The 19,066-nt window shown below is 34.5% G+C and overlaps 2 protein-coding genes and 1 long non-coding RNA gene across 4 annotated transcripts; 2 read left to right on the top strand and 1 right to left on the bottom strand.

The window, feature by feature from the left end:
- The first annotated feature begins 3,809 nt into the window (after positions 1 to 3,809).
- On the top strand, positions 3,810 to 7,312 carry LOC103864526 (putative F-box protein At4g11580). 2 transcript variants are annotated; one of them, XM_009142276.3, is made up of 3 exons: positions 3,810 to 5,151; positions 5,232 to 5,612; positions 5,719 to 7,312. In XM_009142276.3, the coding sequence occupies exons 1-3, from the start codon at positions 5,081 to 5,083 to the stop codon at positions 6,287 to 6,289; spliced, it is 1,023 nt and encodes a 340-aa protein (XP_009140524.1). In that variant the 5' UTR covers positions 3,810 to 5,080; the 3' UTR covers positions 6,290 to 7,312. The 2 variants fall into 2 exon arrangements, with proteins under 2 accessions (XP_009140524.1, XP_018514032.1); XM_018658516.2 differs by having other exon boundaries at positions 3,813 to 5,612.
- A 185-nt stretch (positions 7,313 to 7,497) lies between these two features.
- LOC103864528 lies at positions 7,498 to 16,923 on the top strand. The gene is made up of 3 exons (XR_004457636.1): positions 7,498 to 10,285; positions 15,970 to 16,242; positions 16,329 to 16,923. It is a non-coding gene; the product is annotated as an uncharacterized LOC103864528 (long non-coding RNA).
- On the bottom strand, positions 10,941 to 13,981 carry LOC103864527 (probable LRR receptor-like serine/threonine-protein kinase At2g24230). Its single transcript, XM_009142277.3, has one exon. The coding sequence runs from the start codon at positions 13,661 to 13,663 to the stop codon at positions 11,108 to 11,110; it is 2,556 nt and encodes an 851-aa protein (XP_009140525.1). The 5' UTR covers positions 13,664 to 13,981; the 3' UTR covers positions 10,941 to 11,107.
- Positions 16,924 to 19,066: the final 2,143 nt, after the last annotated feature.

Below are 19,066 nucleotides of genomic sequence, written 5' to 3' on the forward strand. Positions count from 1 at the left end.
GAAAAGATGGAATTATACGAATTAAAAGAGAAAAATCTTACAAGAAATCTACAATATGACATAAGAAGTACCGTCAAGCGTAGATCCGATAAAGCGATTCAGTATCAGGCGAAAATCCTCATACGGCAGATAGCATTGTCGGCTATAGAATCATTTGTAATATTTTTTATAGTTGTAACATTATAATTATCCAGGGTTAAAAAAGAAACAAACAAGAGTGTAGTTCTATCTTCGCGTATAATACACACGTGAGGTTTTTCCAAAGAGTTAGGTGAGGAGCTGCTCATCCCATGCGTAGGTGGCAGATATATGGACGGATTCGAGGGGACTTTTATTTATGTATACATAAAACATTTCTTTTTTTGTTGTTAAAAGGCTTTCATAATAGATAAAACATTTTGTTTTAAGTTTTTTTATTTATTTAAAAACATAATTTATGGAACGTTTACAAAGCTTTGGTGAAGCTGTGGCTACAGTCTCAAAAGATTCTGAGTCGTTTCTTCCTGTTCAATGCTTCGAGCTAGTTCACAACCAAATTGTACATTTTCATTAACAGTTCTATATGGGCCACATTACTTTGACATGTTTTGAGCCTCGGAAAAGTTTGGGATGGCACTGGTGGTAACTTTGGTTCATTAAACAGAGATCTCATCATGATGGCCAACAAAAGAAACATAAATATCACTTATTCATTACAAACTGCAATACTGTAAATACCCATATACACAAATACATCACCTTATTTTATTTGATAGTAATTCATGTGACCAAATTCTCTCATGGATGACAATAAGGTGGGTTGAAACATCGCGTAGGAACAGGAGAGTACCCCGGATCAGGTCCGTACGCATTACCCGGATAACCAGGTACTTTCCTACCTGTATACAGGTCATAACCATATTACTTAATAATACTGCCATTGTTGTTGATAAGAAACCAATGATTCATCAAGATTTGATTTGATATTATATGTTTATATGATGATGTATGTGGAAACGTACCAGTAGAAAAGGTTCGAGCCTGGGAGATTATGAAAAGCGCCACGAATGAGAAAAGCATTACCGCAAGGAGCTTCGATGAACTTGGCATATTAGCCATTAGTATGTAGTATCTCTTTGTCTGTTTTGTTTACAAGACTTGGAAGCCTGAGTCAAGTGAGCTTTGGGTGATTAGGTATTTATAGACTATAATATTGAGATAAAAATAAATTTTATTAATTTACATTTAATACCCTTATGGCCTTCCTAATCGTTCCACCTCATCTGCTCAGAACCTACTCAACCATTGTGTTACTAAAAAAACTGACTAAACATGATTAAAACTTAAACCTAAGTTATCTAATTCAAGAGAAAGCCAAAGATTCTGTTAATAGTTTCACATTCCCAGCCTAGTGATTGTGTTGGGGGTGATAACAAATAGGTAATTTGGACCAAAATTTGACTAACGTGATGATGAATGTGGTTATCGACTAGTCTGATGGATGTAACTATTGAATAGTCCTTCCACTTTTTATCTTAAGGACCTCAAACGTGATATGATTCCAACTGAAAACGGAATCCACAGTAAATGTTTCGCTGTACATCTTCGTAGATGAAATATAGATAAAGCAGCATATATGTTAGTATTTGAAAATGGCTAAGTAAATAGATTTTGTTTGTTCATTCGATAGCAAAATTCTACTTTTACTCTTTGTCAATGCTGGCCGGTTGATATCAGTTTAATGAAAATTAAATTTCCATTAAAACTTTGAAAACCTTATATCGAAAACTGATAGTAAACTAATCAACATGCATGGACGTTAGACATATCATTGCTCCTATCAAACATCAAATCTCCATACCCTACTAGTAGCGGTAGAGTATCAACCTTTCAATGTATTCTAATTTATCTACAAAAGTTGTAAGTTGATAAAATAAATAAATAGCTATCACACAAAAACGTTTTTGTCACTCCATACCCTACTAGTAGCGGTAGAGAAGCCATCTGGCTTAGATATTTCTGTTTTCTTTCGCATGACTTTCTTTGCCTTATGGAGTCAAGTATCTTTCTCTTGACGATCTTTTTTTGTTGCTAAATTGGTTAGGGATGGACGTTCGGATACCTATTCGTGTTTGAACCTATTCGTGTTTGGTTCAGATCTCGAGTTTTCTGGATTAAAGATTTCAACACATTCAGATATTTATAAATTTTGGTTCAGATTCGGTTTGGATCTTTGTAGGTTTGGATAACCCATTTAAACTATTAAAAAAAAATATAATTCATATATACCTTATATTTAAGCCAACCCCCATTTTCAAAATTTTAAAATAAAATATATATTTAATATAAAATTGAATAATGCATGCTAAAATACCTAAACTTAATATTAAAATGGGGGTTGGCTTAAATATTTGGATATATAATAGATATTTTAAGTATTTTTGGTGTTTTAAGTATTGTTTAGCTATTTAATTTAGACATTTATTTTTAGACAACTACAAAATATTTTATATATTTTGCATATTTTTATATTAATTCTGAAAATAATTAATATATTTAAATATATAAATCTATTTTGATACATTCGGGTTTCAAAACACTTTTGTTCGATTTGGGCTCACTTCCAAGTCTTTAGATACCAAAATTTTGAATCTGTTCGGATATTTAACCAATATATGTTCAGGTTCGGCACTATATTTTTTTGGATCACATTCGGTTTGATTTTTTTTAATTTGGATTTTTTGGCTAGTCCTAAAACTAAAGGGGGCTTATTGTATTAAGGGTTTCATCAAATTTTGGTTTTTCTTCAAATCCTCCCTTATTGGATATGGTATTTCTAAAAGTTCTAACAAATCCATGGTTATTGGAAATAAGATTTGTAAAAATCCTATCAAAACTCCCCTTATTGGAAAATATGGATTTGCTCAATAATTTATATCAAAGATTATTTTGGATTATTAGAAAAATTGATTTACACTACAAATTCAATAGAAAAGAATACCATCTAAAGAGATGGAATTTAGAAAATAAAACACACACACACTCGATTAGGGCTTCTTGCTAACATGAGAAAAGAGTAGAGTCGAAGATAAGATAACCTCGTATAGTTCGCAGCTTGCAAATCAACATTAGAATTTCTGGCCTTGATATTTATCTCGACTGCTTCCTTATTATCCTCTACACATTTGAAATCAATTGAGGCCAAAACTCACAACTCTTAACGAATCAGTCACGTTCAATTCATTACTCACGTAAGAGATCGAAACAGGAATACCAGTGGAGTCCGAAGCATGTGTGACCGGAGTATCTTTTACCGCGGCGGAAGCGGAGAAGGCCCTGCCTGACAAGTAAAGGCTTACGTCAGTGAACATGGTGGGAAGAAAGACTTGGGGCTCGGAGAGTGTTGAGGAAGAGGAAAAAGGTGAATGTGGAGAAGGTCAGAGGAACCTTGGAGAATCTCAGAGTGTGGAAGCTGAAATATTTCTGGCTTCAAGGTTGTTATCCTTTGATAAGTGCATGTGTATGTAGGAATTGGTTCATGTTCAGGGAACTTAAGACATTCGTTGATTTATTTGGGTCCATGTTTCCAAGGAGAATGTTGGTTACACTAATAATTTAAACCTTTTGTATTGAATGTGTCAATAATTCAGCTGGAAAAATGTTATTAGCTAAATGGTTAAGCAATAAACTCAATTACAGTTCTGTATCACACTTCTCCAGCTCCAACGATATACATGAAGCTCTAAAGGCAGTGCTCGTCGCTGAGAAAACAATAAAACCTGAGAAAATATGACTCAAGAACCATACAAGAGCTTCATTGTTTCCAGTTAACTGAACCATAAGTCTTAAAAAAGATGATCTTCTAGTGGGAGCATAGGGAGAGAGAGCACATAATAGTTTCACCTTCCCACGCATCTAAAAGCAAAGGCCAAGACGTCAAAACCAGATGACTAGATATGCAACACGTTTGCAAAATATATAACAGATTTGAATACTTATCTGATGAGCTGCTATTCGAGAGTATATGTCTGCAATATCATACAGTAGTTATTTAGTGGGAATGAGCTTGCCTGCTGTTATATCTTATCACCACAAGAGCGAGGTAAAAAAAACTCGATGTAGTTGTTGGAAGAATCTGTGGAAATAAGATAATATTGACCAAGATTTAGATCTTTCATAAGAAGCTAAAGTATTAATATGGCTGAGCAACCAATTCTCCATTGCGTCAATCCAAAGAATGCATCAAAATGGTTTGAAAAACTGGTCACTAGATAGGTACACTTAAGTTTCTGATATCATCAACTGAAGGAAGATTTATACAAAGGACAATCTTGCAAAGGAACACAGTAGTTGTATACTGCTTCTTCTCTTTCACAACTCACAAGTAATCCTTGAAGCTAATTTAACAGAACCAATTGATTACCACCTTATCCCATCTGTCAAAAGCCTGATGCAACAAAACAGCATATGAATTTTTAGACGATGAGAAGCTGGTGAGAAGCTATTGTAACAGCATATTGGTTTTTTTTTGTTAAAATTGTATCAAATCCTCCATCAAAACTCTATCAAATCCCCCATCAAAATCTCCATCAAATCTCTAAAACCCACCAAATCCCACCAGATCTAAAACCCTCAGAATTTTATGAAATCCCTAATACAATAAGCCCCCCCTAAGTTTGATTAATATACGGTATAAGTAGAAAAGTTTATGGATGCAAGTAGTTGCAAATTAATCGAGAACAACAACATAATATACAGCTTTGTCCGCGTTTTTGAACAGAGGTTACAACAAAGATATTATTGTTTACTGAATCGAGAAAAATATAATTTATTATAAGATAAAATATTTATTTTAATTAGTCTTTCTTAAAGTCAAGTGTGAGGAGGACAAAAGGTTTGGTGTGTATGATTATAGTTTATGGGCTGCACATGATATGTTTAACGAGTTATTGTGGACCTTTTACACATAATCAAGCTGCTCTTTGTTGTGTGTAGAAGATTTTCCACGCTGATTTTCATATAAATTCACTCGTTTTTTTGCTTTATTCCTTAGAAATCTCTAATAGTTTTTATAAAAAAAATCTCTTTAACGTGCATTGAGATGAAGAGATTAGATGGTCCAAGAAGAGCCCATAGATGGAAACTCTCTATGAAATCTCTCCTTTGTTCAATGTTTTTCTCCTCTTCACTTGCTTTATAAATTTAAGAATCCATCATTTTCATATTTCATCTAAATGTTTTTTTTTATGTAGCTGCAATGTGACGGTGGTGAGATCAAGAAAAAACCTGAAATGGGAAAACATGGATAGAGATATTTTGGTCAAGATTTTCGAAAAACTCAACGTAATAGATGTTACCATGGGAGCATCACGTGTCTGCATCTCTTGGTTCCTTGCCTCTCACGAAAAATCTCTTTGGAAAACCATCAACCTCACTAATCTCCAACGTGTGGACTTCAGCCATCCTCGATTACCAAACTCCCGGGTCGAAGATGAAAAGGTAAACGAACATGTGTACCGTTGCAATACGGTTTTGTTTGAAAGCACCAAATTTAGCAGCACTGTCCCCATCAACCTGTTCTTCAACTATGATACCTACTTAACTGATGAGGATCTCATTGACGCTGCGCAACGGTAATTATATCCAAGCTAGAATATCCTTCTTTTTTTATATGTCCTATTGGCTGATCCTTACAACCCCGGACTGCCTCATCTCTCATAACTTTTTGTTTTTTTTTAGGATGCCAAACATAAGAAAGCTTGTGTTACCACGATGGTGCCATTTAAGCGAGAACTCATATCAGTTTGCATTCAGGCAATGGAAGAATCTCCAAACGCTAATCATTGATCAACGTCACACATCATTAACCTGGAGACACAAGATTCAAGCTAGCGGAGAGAACTGTATAAACCTCACCAACTTTAAAACTCTGGGTTGCCTTAACGAAGTTGTGGTTGAGGAAATCGTTCGTTGCTTTCCAAACCTCAAGAAGCTGAGTTTGCGTTTTTGCGACATCATTGATATTGGTAGAGTTTTGCCTCTCATCACAAGCCTCAAAAACCTAACGACCCTTAACCTCTCGCACTGTAGATTTCTACAGAGAGGTGCCTGTATAATTGGTAGCCGTGAACTTGACAACATTCTTTGTGAGATTGCCAGATATAAGTGTGAGACATTGATCATGTTGTGTTCATATGTCGATTGCAAGTCCTGCAAAGATGCAAGAAAAGATTCATATGTCATTGTCAGATTACATGCTTTTTTCGAGAAGAATTGGCGGAACGATGAGATAGAGGAATTTGAATTCTGAAACGTTGTAAAAAATCTGTTGATGACTCTAAACGTAACAAATTATTATATTCTGTTCCAGAAGCAACATTTCTCTTATATTTTTAGCTCTTAGTTAGTACTAAACATTACATCGCTTCACTTCTAAGTTGCAATTCTGGTTGAAATTTGCACAACAAAACGATTGATCATAGGTATACACAATAAAATTTATATTTATTCTATTTTTATTCGATTCATTAGGTTTATAAAATACTTATTTACAAACCAATTTTTTATTCAATTTTTAGGAAGAGAGGCTCCAACAAATATTTATAAGAACATTTCTAGTGAAATTTCTCATTCATTTGTAATAGAGTAAATCTGTAATCAACTTACTCTATTTTAAAATGAAAAATCAACCGACCAAAAATAAATTATTTTATTTATAAAATAAATTTATTTTTTATTTTATTATAGAATGAAAAATGAAGTAGGATTAAATATTTTTTACTCAAAATTTTTATCTTTTATTTTAAAGTGAAAAGTGGAATGAAGTGAAAGATGGTAATGAGATAACAACCATCGCCAATATTTTTGGCAGACATACCACGGGAAAACGGCTTATTCATGCCCGAACTAGAGGTCGCTGAGAAAATACATACCCCAACTTTTACTGCATGTCAAAACATACTTTCACTAATCAAAAATTTGAAATTCATGCCTGAACTAGGGATCGATAAAAAAATACATACCCCAACTCTTATTGCATCCCAAAACATACCTTAACTAATCAAAAAATTTGAAATTTATGCCTAGTCTTTAGAAGTCAACCCTAATCTGAATCTATACTATTATTTGCGAAGTAATTTTTCGCAACAAAGCTCTCACGTTTAAAATTAGAGCGGTTAAAGTCTATGTTACCCCTAATGAATTTTTATATATATTTTATTATATAATAAAATGAATTTTATTTGCGAATTAATTTTTCGCAACGGAGCTCTCACGTTAAAAATTAGAGTGGGTAAAGTCTATGTTACCCTTACTAAATTTATATATATATATATATATATATATATTCTATTATATAATAAAATGAATTTTAAGTTAAAAATCTTATATATATTTAAAATAATTATGATGATTCTTATATATTATGTTGTTATCTTAAAATAATATTTTACTATTATAAAAGTAAAAAAATTAAACGAAGTGATTTTTTACAATATTATATTTTTTTTTAAAATCACTTCCTTAATTTTTTACTTTTATAATAGTAAAATATTATTTTAAGATAGCAACACAATATATAAAAATCATCATAATTATTTTTTAAAAAATATATAAGATTTTTAATATAAAATTTGTTTTATTATATAATAAAATATATATAGAAATTCATTAAGGATAACATAGACTTTAGCCACTCTAATTTTTAACGTGAGAGCTTTGTTGCGAAAAAATATTTCGCAAAAAATAGTATAGATTGAGATTAGCGTTGACTTATAAAGACTAGGCATAAATTTCAATTTTTTTATTAGTTAATGTATGTTTTGGCATGCAATAAGAGTTGGGTATGTATTTTTTATTGACCCCTAGTTCAGGCATGAATTTTAAATTTTTGATTAGTAAAGGTATGTTTTGACATGCAGTAAAAGTTGGGGTATGTATTTTCTCAGCAATCCATAATTTGGGCATGAATAAGCCGTTTTCCCGACCTACCACCGATCAATGGTTACTATCATACTAGATAGTAACCCGCGCTTGCGCGGGATAAGATGTCTATATTAATGTTGAAATTATATATTATGATTATGTATAACATAATATATACTTTAAGCAATAGTTAGATAGAACTAAAGGTATAATGGGTGCACTAATATTAAAATTTGATATATAGTGTTTGTATTTGAGAAGAAGTTTTGGAAAAAAAAATTTTATATTTCGCTTATCACGTTGTAATAGTTATGGATTTAGGGGTTTAACAAATAAAATAAAAAGAATATAGATCAATAACATATTATAAGCAAAATAATAACTGTGTGAATAAAAAAAATATAGCTCATTTAAATTCAGAAAACATAGTTGCATAATAAAAGATACTGAAGGTTATTCGATCTTCTAAATTGTAAAGGTTGTTCTGGATGCAACCAGCACGTGAGACTTGCTGGTGGTTCGTTCCTGAAAGTTTCTTCTCATCTTCAAGGTCGTCTAATGCAGAGCTTTCATGGCGGCGAAGGTGGTGACACTCGCATGCTTATATTGCTTGCTCGAGAAGACTAATACACTAAACCAAGACGATTTACAGTGATTCAATCTCCTCGAAACAGATATCACCTCATCGAGCAGTAACAAAATCGAGTACGACACATTTATCTAGAAATATATTTTCAACGTCTTCTTTCAGCAATGAGAGACGGTTCTCAAGAGCGCTGTTAAATGCATGAAGGCATGTATGGAGAAAATAGTTATTTCACTAACACTTGGCATCATACTAAAGTTTTATCGTTTTGTCGTCTCTACGGATCTGTCGACTTAATGGCGATAGATCAAATGGGTTACCGTTTTTAACAGAAACATATAGAGGAATAAAGAAGCTTTATTGATGCTATGATTATATTGAGAGGATTGATAAATCAACTAATCGAAGTTGAAGCTGAAGGTTTATCACGTAAAAATGTTCGTCGAGAAAAATAAAGATAAAGATGGTATGAAGTTTTTTTAAAAGAATGTTAGTGTGAACGCATTAAATTTACAGTTTTGGTGAGAAGCGTTCTCTGCGTGAGACCTCAGCGTTTTACTAAATAAAAGTTTCTCTTGAAGCCACGTCAGCACGTCACATTCCTTACCAATAAACTTTTATGGTAAGTTTTAAAAGTGCTTCTCCTTTAATATATAGGGGATTAGAATAAAAAAATACAATCTCAAGATCTCAGCCGTTAATAGCCAGTTTAGCGAATCTGACGGCTAAGGATCCGTCAACTCCTAAAGCTCGTGATCCCTACAGCCAGGGCCGGCTCAGTGGGGGGGACAAGCGGTGCGACCGCCCCGGGCCCAAGCCCGTGTCCCCCCGTATAATAACAATTAAGGGGCTCAATTTTTTTATAAATCTATATTTTTATATATAAAAAAATTATAAATATAATAAATCAAAATAAAAAGAGCCCAGAATTATTTGATATGTATATAGTTTTATTTTCATTACAAATATATAAAAAATATTACATATTAAATTTTATATATATTTTAAACATTATATGTATATAAATTTTAGAGGGTAAAATTTTTTTTTTTGCCCTAGGGCCCCTAAGAATGTTGAGCCGGCCCTGCCTACAGCATGCACAGTTTCTTTCTCTCGCCGGAATCATTGCGATTTGACAGGAACGCATGCAAAGGACTAATCAGGACTTCTAGTGGATGAAACAACAGTACCCCCATCTCCTTCATTTTCATACTCAAACTGGATCGATCTCTAAGACTCTAACGTCAAGAAATCAACCCAAGAAGCTTACCAATCAAAGCCCCTTTCACACTGGATTCTCTCATCCTCAGCTGAGCCTCAATGCTCACAGCCTTCCCAGCTTCTAGTCTCCTCTCTCGTCTCTACTTCTCAAACGGCGGCAAAAGCAAATGGATCATCTCTTGGTCGCCGTCGCTGGATGGCCAATCACCACTCTAAGGATGGTGTTGAGCAGAGATTTCAAGTGATGGCTCGTGACTGAGGATAAGAGTTTCAAAGGCGTCGAGTCGAAGTACGTTCAGGTTCTTGTCTGGAGCGCAGTCACGTTTCAGTTGGGTGTTCTTGGAGCGACCGCTGTCTTGTTTCTGGCGTCTACAGTCATGGCGGGAGGGCTTAATGCTGTGAGAGTGCCCATCACGAGCGTAGCTGCTGTTATATTAATGAATGATCCCATGAGTGGCTTCAAGATTCGGTCTTTGGTTTTGACGTTCTGGGGATTCAGCTCTTACATCTATGGGAGCTCAAGCTCAAGCTCAAGTACTCAAACTTCCTCTGTTTCTATTCCATGAAGTAGAATCTGTAAGTCACTATTCGTTTGACTGTGATCAAATACAGATTCATGTAATATATGATTATATTGCAGCTTAAGTTGTAAGTTGTTGGGTGTTACCACAAACCGAAGTCCCTACCTTAACCTGAACCGAAGAGACTGAGAAATCTGATCCGAACTGTTGTACAAAAATATTCGAACATGACTTAAAAGTTTAGTACTTTGGGGTTTGGGTATGAACTGAACTGAAATACGAATTAGGATATGAAAATATCCTAAATGAGCTAAATATGTTGATGTTTTTACATGTTAAAGTAATTTAGATATTTTAGAGTATTTTAAAGATTTTTATAATTTGTTTTATTTGTTATTTTAAATACTTTTTAATTTGTTTAGATAGTTAACTAGTTTTAGTTAGATTTGCGAATAATTTATACATTTTGAGTATTTTTTGTCAATTTTTTTTAGTTTTTACTTTTAGTTTTAAATATTTTGGGCAATTTCAGACATTGCTTTGTTCCGATTTGACTGAATCCGGAAAGAACCGTACTAAATCTGATCCGGTAATTAGTAAAATCCGAATGTGACTTATGAGCATAGTACTGAAAATCCAAAATCCCGAATCAACCAAACCGAATTTGACTTTGACGGCTACGAATGCCCAGTCCTAAGTGTCTGGTCTCATGATCTCAATGTAGGACAAGTTTTATGTGAATCACGAAGTTCTTTATAGATAGATGTACAAGCAAACAAAGGCCACATGAAGCAACCATAGAAAAGAGCAAAACAAATATTTCAAGGAAGATCAAAACATTAAAAGAGAAACCAAACATCTGCAGAAGATTGATGTTTCATTGATTAGGCTTTGGTTCAATATCTTTGAGAAGACCAACTACTTGTTGCATACTTGGGCGCTTTGAAGGAAGATCAGCAGTGCAAAGGTACCCAATCTTGAGAGCTTCTTCCATCTGATCTTCTGAGCCTGTCTGTTGTATTTTCGGATCAACAGCCTTTGATCCTTGACTCTTCCTAACCAAACTTCTAACCCAAGTCACCAAGTCTGTATCTTTCTCATCAAGATACTCATCCCCAACTGGCTTCTTCCCTGTCACCAGCTCAAACAGAACAACACCAAAGCAATATACATCAGATTTTGGCGTCGGCAGTTCTTGCTCACGCTGCAAGAACTCAGGAGGGAGATAACCGGGCGAGCCGTTGGTGATCTCATCGTCTAATCCACTTCCAAAGACTTTAGCCAAACCAAAATCAGACAATCTTGGCTCCAAGTTCTGGTCAAGATAGACGCTACTAGCTTTCACATCCCTATGGATCATTGGCGGTGAACAACCGTGGTGAAGGAAGGCCAACGCTCGTGCAGTTCCAAGTGCAATCATGTGCCTAAACCGCCACGTAGCAACCGGACCTTCATGCCCTATGTTTTGGATACCGTTGTCACCTTCTTCTTCCCATGTGTCCGTGCTCCAGTCATCTGTTGTCTGAACTCCAAACGGCAGGTCTTGAAGCAGGTTCTGCAAGTTACCATTCTCCATGTACTCGTAGATAGCAATCCTCTGATCACCAGCTATGCAGTATCCAGTTAACGGAACAAGATTCGGATGCTTGATTCTCCCAAGAAACTCCAGCTCTCTAGCTGCTTCTTGGTCACTAAGAGTTGAGCCGTGGACCAAAACTTTAACAGCTACATGGATCCCACCAGGGAGGAAGCCTCTGTAGACCGGACCGAACTTACCTTCTGCTAAAAGAGTGTCTCTGTCGAAATGGGAAGTTGCAGACAAGAGATCAGAGAAGGTGATGTTCAGCAACGGCTTCTCAAAGATAACCACAGGAACCGCGTTTGCCTGCTTGACATCAGCCACCCATGTAGTGGAATCTGTCTGGAAAGAAAATGGACCTGAGATGCTTTGTTCTTCCTTAACCGAGACATCTTTGGCTTCACTGGTTTTAACTTTCCTTTTATGGCCAAACGCAACAAAAACCAAAGCTGCTATGAGTAAGAACATAGCGGAGAGCGTCACCGCCAAAGCCACCTTGAGTACTCCAGTGGCTGAGCGTCTCCTCTTGAAGAGAGCCGGGTCTGCAGCGATAGGGCAGCTGCTTGTAGAGCCATAGAAGGATCTGGTAAGAGTCTCAGGTGAGAATTTTTCAGTGCAAAACGTTAAGTTGTTGTAAGAGAAGTTGAAACTCTCCATCCACTGGAGCTTCTCAATGATAGGCATTGGTATCTCTCCAGTCAAATTGTTCCTGGAAACATCGATAGCCGCGAGGTTCTTGATGCTCAACATAGGGATGTTTCCTGATAGATGGTTTCCAGAAACATCAAGTGTGTTCAAGTCACTCAGCTCTGAGATCTCTCTTGGTATGTGACCAGAGAGATTTGTGTTAGACAAGTTAAGATACTCTAAACCATAGATCATCTCAATCCTAGGAAACACCCCTCTGTTGAATCTATTCCAAGCTAGATTTAAGTGCTTAAGCTTCTTTAGTAGTGTGAGATTCTTGAAGATATCTCCACTGAGCTCATTCTCAGACAAGTCAAGATAAACCAAACTAGTCCAGTTGGAATCTACCTGAGAGATATGACCTTGAAGCCGGTTCTTGCTGAGATCAGCCACCTCAAGAGTCTCCTTGAACAAACCTATGGCTGAACCTTCAAACTGGTTCCCTGAAATGTTGAGGAAATTGATGGACTTCATGTCCTCAAAATCTCTGTCCCTTCCCTGGATCTTGTTTCCTGCTATGTTCAAAGTCTTGAGCTTTGGAAATGCAGAGGCAAACCCATCAGGGAGAGACCCTTCAAGCTGGTTAGAGGAGAGATCAATGGAAACAAGAGATTGGCAGCCAAGAAGTCCTCTTGGGATAGACATCTGAAACCCATTGTGATCAAACTTCAAGACTCTTAAGCTGACAAGAGAGTCCACAGCCTCAGGGATTTGACCTGAGAAGTTGTTGTGAGAGAGGTCAAGGGACTCAAGCTGCCCAAAGTTGCCAACATTGCTGGGGAAAGACCCAGAGATCTGGTTGAAGGAGAGGTTGAGGCTCTTCAAAGTGGTCAAACTCCAGAAATCAGATGGTAAAGCAGAGATTTTGTTGTTGCTGAGATCCAAAGACTGAAGCTTGCTGAGTTTGCCAAGGGTTGTGTCAGGGATTGGACCAGATAAACCCATCCCAGTGGCAATTAACACAGTCACATGCTCATTCTTGGAATCACAGAACAAGCCTTGCCATGAACAGAAGGGAGCAGAGAAGTTGTAAGCTTGAGCAGAGGTTAAACTCATTTGTTTGATGAACTCAGAGACAAAGAAACCATCTGTGTTCGGTTCTTGGCAATAGACTTGCTTCAAGAACAGAGAAAGAATCAATGCATAGCCCCAGAAACCAAAACCCATTTGATAAAAATCTCTCTTTCTCCCAAGAAAAGTTTATAGAAAGCAGAATCTCACTAAAGCTACTTTAAAGTCTTTCATGCAAAAAACCCAGAAAGCTCAAGCAGTTGGAGACAAGATGAGGAGAGAGATATAGGGATAGAAAAAAGAGTTTACTTCACTATGTGGTGCTTCTCAAGTACACGAGAAACCAAAAGGACATAAAATCAAGAAAAAGGAGCATTTTTGTCAGTGCCTAACATCATGGATATATGTAAACTTTGAGTAGATTAATATAATATTAAGCTTCCTCTGAGTGTGACATGACAATCTATTTTAATAGAGAACTAGATTTTGACCCGCGCTTTCAAAGCGCGGGTTTTTTTTTTTTCAGTTGACAAATATTTAGTAAATGTCACATTTTCATATATTTGTGTTTTATTTTATAAAAGACTTAAAAATTTATCTTTATTTATCGTATTTCATTTTAAATGACTATTTATGTTAAAAAAATTAAACTTTATTTTTTTTATGAATTAAGTTGGTATAACTCTGATAAATTAATTTTATTATGGGGTTAATATTTTAATTAAAAAATTATATACTTTTAATAAAGATTTATACTTTTCAATAAAAAAATTCAATTATTTTTATGAATGCTTAAATTATATTAAGAAAAGAAAAATAATAATTAAGAATAGTTGAAAAAAATTATTTGAACTTGGACTCAATGGCCCAAAGGAAAAAAAAAATGAAAATTGAATCTGATTTTTTAATAGGCCCAAATGGCCCAAGAGAGATTTGATTTGGACTGGATCCAAAAATAATGATCCAATATAGATTTGTTATTAATATTACTTAATTGCCCTTAATGAAACATGCAATGTTAGTGAAGGAAACATGCCCCTAAGGTAATTATGACAATAGGATCCTGCTTTAATAGTATAGATTCTAAATACCACTGAGAGGGAGAGAGAGAAGTGTGGACACAGTTAGGAGCAGAAAGGGGGGGAGAAGCTTTTTCATAAATGAGAGAATTCATTCACTCGGATTTCAGAAACAGTATCATTGGTTTCTTTTTCTAGTTGAAAGTCATTGATTCTTCTCACCGCAAACCCGTTTTTGTCAATCTTTTAGGTGAATCCATTTCAACTGTTTTTTTTTTCTTTCCTTTTTTCTTTTCCTCTGGCTAGAAAGTTTAATTTTCTTTTCACTAATTCTGACGTTTTGGCACTAATCTTTGAAAGTATTGTGAAAAACATCTCTAGACACCATTGAGATACCTGCACTTTGTTGAAAATATTTCAATTTATTTAGTTTCTAAAATTTCATTTAATTAGAAAATTGCAAATGATGCTGATAAATAAACTAGATTCGGATCCGCGCATTTACGCAGATTTTTTAATGTAACAGTTTTAAATTAATTAATATTTATATGTACAACTATTTCATGTGGTGTTAAAGTTTGGAGTTATGAATGGATTAGATATGTTGGAATATGTATCTTTATCTACGAATCTAGTACTCCATTATGAAAACTAATTATGTTGAGATTTTTTAAGTAATGTGATATAAATTTAATATGTATTAGATTGATTTAAGATATTATATATATAAATATATATTACGAAAATATATGTTCATATTGGTCTCATGTTATTTTAGGCTTTGATATTTTATAGTTGAAATGATCAATCTTTTTAACACTAAATGTTGCTTTCATAGTATATTTCTCCTTAAATAGATTAGATAGTTTTTTTATTGAAATTGTTGTTGTAAACATATTTTTGTTGATAAATAATCATATAACCTTTCAGCCAAACATGTTCAATTTATGACCATTTTTGCAAAAGCGTGAGAAAAGATTTCCAGCTTCTTTTTTTTTTACTTGGATATTTCAAACTTATTAATACGACTAAAAGTGGATAACATGCAATTATTACAGTTAGGTTCATCTATCAATGTTTATATACCAAAAGAAAACACTTTCTTATTTAGATAAAAGTTCTTTATTCTTCTTTTTTCTCAAAAGATCTCCTTTAGCACTTATTGTAAAATCTATCTCCATTGATGGTTAAACATGTCATGCCATTAAAGGTGTGTACAAAGTATGTTCTCCTTACCTTTTTAGATTGTCGGTTGTTAATTTTCTTTTACGTCTTTCTTAGCAAGCTGCGACTTTCTTACCTATAGGAATAATGATAAGTATTTCTCACAAATGAAATGGATTCACATGGAAATGTCACAAATGTAATAGATTCGCATTGATATGAGATTTTGCAGTGGACATAATTCAAATGTGATAAAATTTACTTAAAATTTTTAAACAGTGGCATTAGACATGGCGGACAGGAGAAATGTGATGTGAGTCTGCTCCATGAATCCTATCTTTCCTCGCTGTCCACACGCAGTTCGTCTGCCACTCCCGCCATGTCCATCTTTTCTCGGTGAAGCTCTCTCCTTTCGATCATCTCGACAACTCGGTCCGTCGTGTTGGGTGAGAGTTGTAGCTGTAGCGATGGCGATTGCATCTCCTGATCATCTCTTCTACCTGATTTAGAGATCACTCATGAGTGTTGCATTGCTGCATGCGTACGCTTACGGTAAGAATTTATAGTCGCTTCTTGCCATCTAACTGGTGGAATGCTCATTTCTGTATGTGTTTGGCTTGTGATATATGTTCACGGAGACTCTGAATGTGGCGTGGAGGCGTAAGTTATGTTCCCTCTAAAATCAAGTCTCTTTGACTTCAGTTCTTGCTAGCTCATCTTGTTGTCCATGAGTTTGAGTAGCATGCTTAGCAGTTCATGCAAGGAGTCTCTTTGTTTTATTGTGTTCACGGCTCTTAGAGCATCAAAAGGAAGTAGCAAGGCCTCGAAGTGGTGATACTGCACCCTTTCATTTAGCTGACTTTGAAGAGGAGTGGGGTTGTGGAAGTTGAGCGATGTTAAGGTTTGGTGGTTAATATTATCCCGTCTAAGGCCGGTTCTTGATTTTGGAAGATTATCCTAGCTTAGACTTGAGGACGGTCTTCGAGCGGGCCTCTATGTTGTTTCAAAGGAATTGTCTTCTGCTTCGGGTGAAAGGATGAAATGGCTTCTTGGTCGGTTGATCGTGGATCCACTTTGTCTTGGGTGTGTGACGTGTGTCCCTTCTTCCAGTAGATGCTCGATCTCTCATTCAGGTGCTTTAAGTTTGTATCGATTACTTCTAGTGTCACAATCATAATTCCAGTTGCTGCTTGATCTCTCACAGTCATACTCTCATTAAAACATGCATGTATCTTACAGTTTGTCAAATAAAATACAGTATGATTTTTTCTTTGACCAAAAAAAATATATGATTTTTTTTTCAATTCATAAACTTCATTGTATAAAAAGTAAGAAAAAAAAAAAGTAGAATCCTCTTTAATACTTTTGCATCAGAAATGTAAAACCACATTTGTTATAAAAGTGATAAACTACTTTTAAACGGAAAGAATAAAACTTATCCTAAATGGGTTACTTCAAAAAGAAATCCACCATGGAATTAGATATCGAAACGATTTGTATTAACGTACATTCCTTAGTTTCTCTCCTAAGATTGCACATACCTTAGTTTCTCTCATAGCCCCAAATATAACCAATGCATATTGATATTGTGAACTCAATGCACTAAATCATATTTGATTGTAACTGGTCATGAATTCACGTAGAAAAAGCGTGGGGTTGTCTAAGCCAGTTTGAAGTAGACGTTGTAAAAAAGAGTAAACTACACACATTGATCATGAAAGCAAATACAATAAGTAGTAATTATAATTGGAAACGACGTTAAAAGTGTGAGGAGGAAGAATCAAAACGGCTTGAGTTGAGTGTGTAGTGGGAAATGATGGTTCGCTTGACAACAAGACCACACATGTATTATGGCCTCTTTTTACATGAATCATAACACTTCTTCGTGTTTCCGGCAAAATCATGTCTAAACTTGCACGCATTATCACTTCCTCGTATTCAAGAAATGTATATAGAAAAACTTCTGGGATATAAATAAGATACTCGGTTGCTCGCTTCGTAACAATCATAATTGATCCCATCTATGTATGAGCATCATCGGTTGGAATGAGCTTAATATCATGATAGCATAGTGGTCTATTTTAGAATCTTTACTATGGGGATTAAATATTTTAGTACATTTTTTTTGGACAAAAAACTTTTTAGTACATAACTAATGTAACAACCATATTAAACTTTGATTATTCTTTATATTCTGCATGTTCGACAAACCTTTTCGAATACTTTAAATATCCAAAATAAGAATTTTTTTTAATTATAACTATACTGATTAATAAAAGGGAAATTGAGCTGTATAATGCAAAAAAAAAAATGATAATTCACTGACTAACCAATTGTCCTACAGTGTTTCAAAAAAAAAAAAAAAAAAAACCAATTATCCTACTTTTTCACTGTTTTTGTGCTTTTTATATAATATTGCCATATTATCCTTTATTGCAACCGGTAAAATCTGCAAGTAATTTTTTTAAAATAATGTTAGGCTCCAAAAATTCTCCGTGTCTATTACAGAATCACATACCCTCACATAGTTTATTTTCCCTTTCGAAGTGCGTTGCAAAGGGGACATCATCTCCGCTTCTGAAATCTATTGTGAGACGACGGTGTTACAATTGAAGTGGCAAGAAAGAGCAATCCGAGCATCTTTTCCTTCTCAGATTTATGGGATCGTTGATGAAATTGTATTGTCTATGTTGATGGAGAAAGGGTGTAGTGGATAAGAGAGTTTCAAAGACGAGTGATGTCTGCAACAAAGTTGATCGAAGAAGATGAACTGTATATATATTTTTACTTATACTATTTTATTATGTTCTATTCCATTTGATGGTTACTAAAAAGTGTCCTATTTTGTTTAAAAATATAGTCTTAACTTTCTAAAGTTCTCGTTACATATTTTTGAACCTGTAAAATTCGCACTATGATCTATATTATATAGTTTAATATTACATAATATAGTTTAATATTACATAATATTATATACTTTTTATATTTTGATATTTGGGTTTATGTTTTATATTTAGGTTAGGGTTTAGTGATTATAGTTTAGGGTTTAGTATTCTAGAAGGCGAAGGAGTATAGTTGGGGTTAGCATTAACTTCTTCTATGCAATCATAGACATTTCATGACTTCACCAGTAAATACTATGTCATTTATTTTTTTCCATTCTATTTGGGTTTAGAATTTAAATTTGGGTTAGGGTTTATATTTGAGTAGGGTTTAGTGATTAAAATTGGTTTATATTTGGGTTTAGGGTTTAATGATTATGATTTTGGGTTTAATATTTAGTAGGTGAGGAGTATGGTTGGAGTCAACATTAACTTATTCCAAGTAATCATATATGTTTCATAACTTCACCAATATATACTATGCTATGTATTTT

The sequence above is a fragment of the Brassica rapa genome, chromosome A04, assembly GCF_000309985.2.
Source record: "Brassica rapa cultivar Chiifu-401-42 chromosome A04, CAAS_Brap_v3.01, whole genome shotgun sequence".
In the NCBI taxonomy this organism is placed as follows: domain Eukaryota; kingdom Viridiplantae; phylum Streptophyta; class Magnoliopsida; order Brassicales; family Brassicaceae; genus Brassica; species Brassica rapa.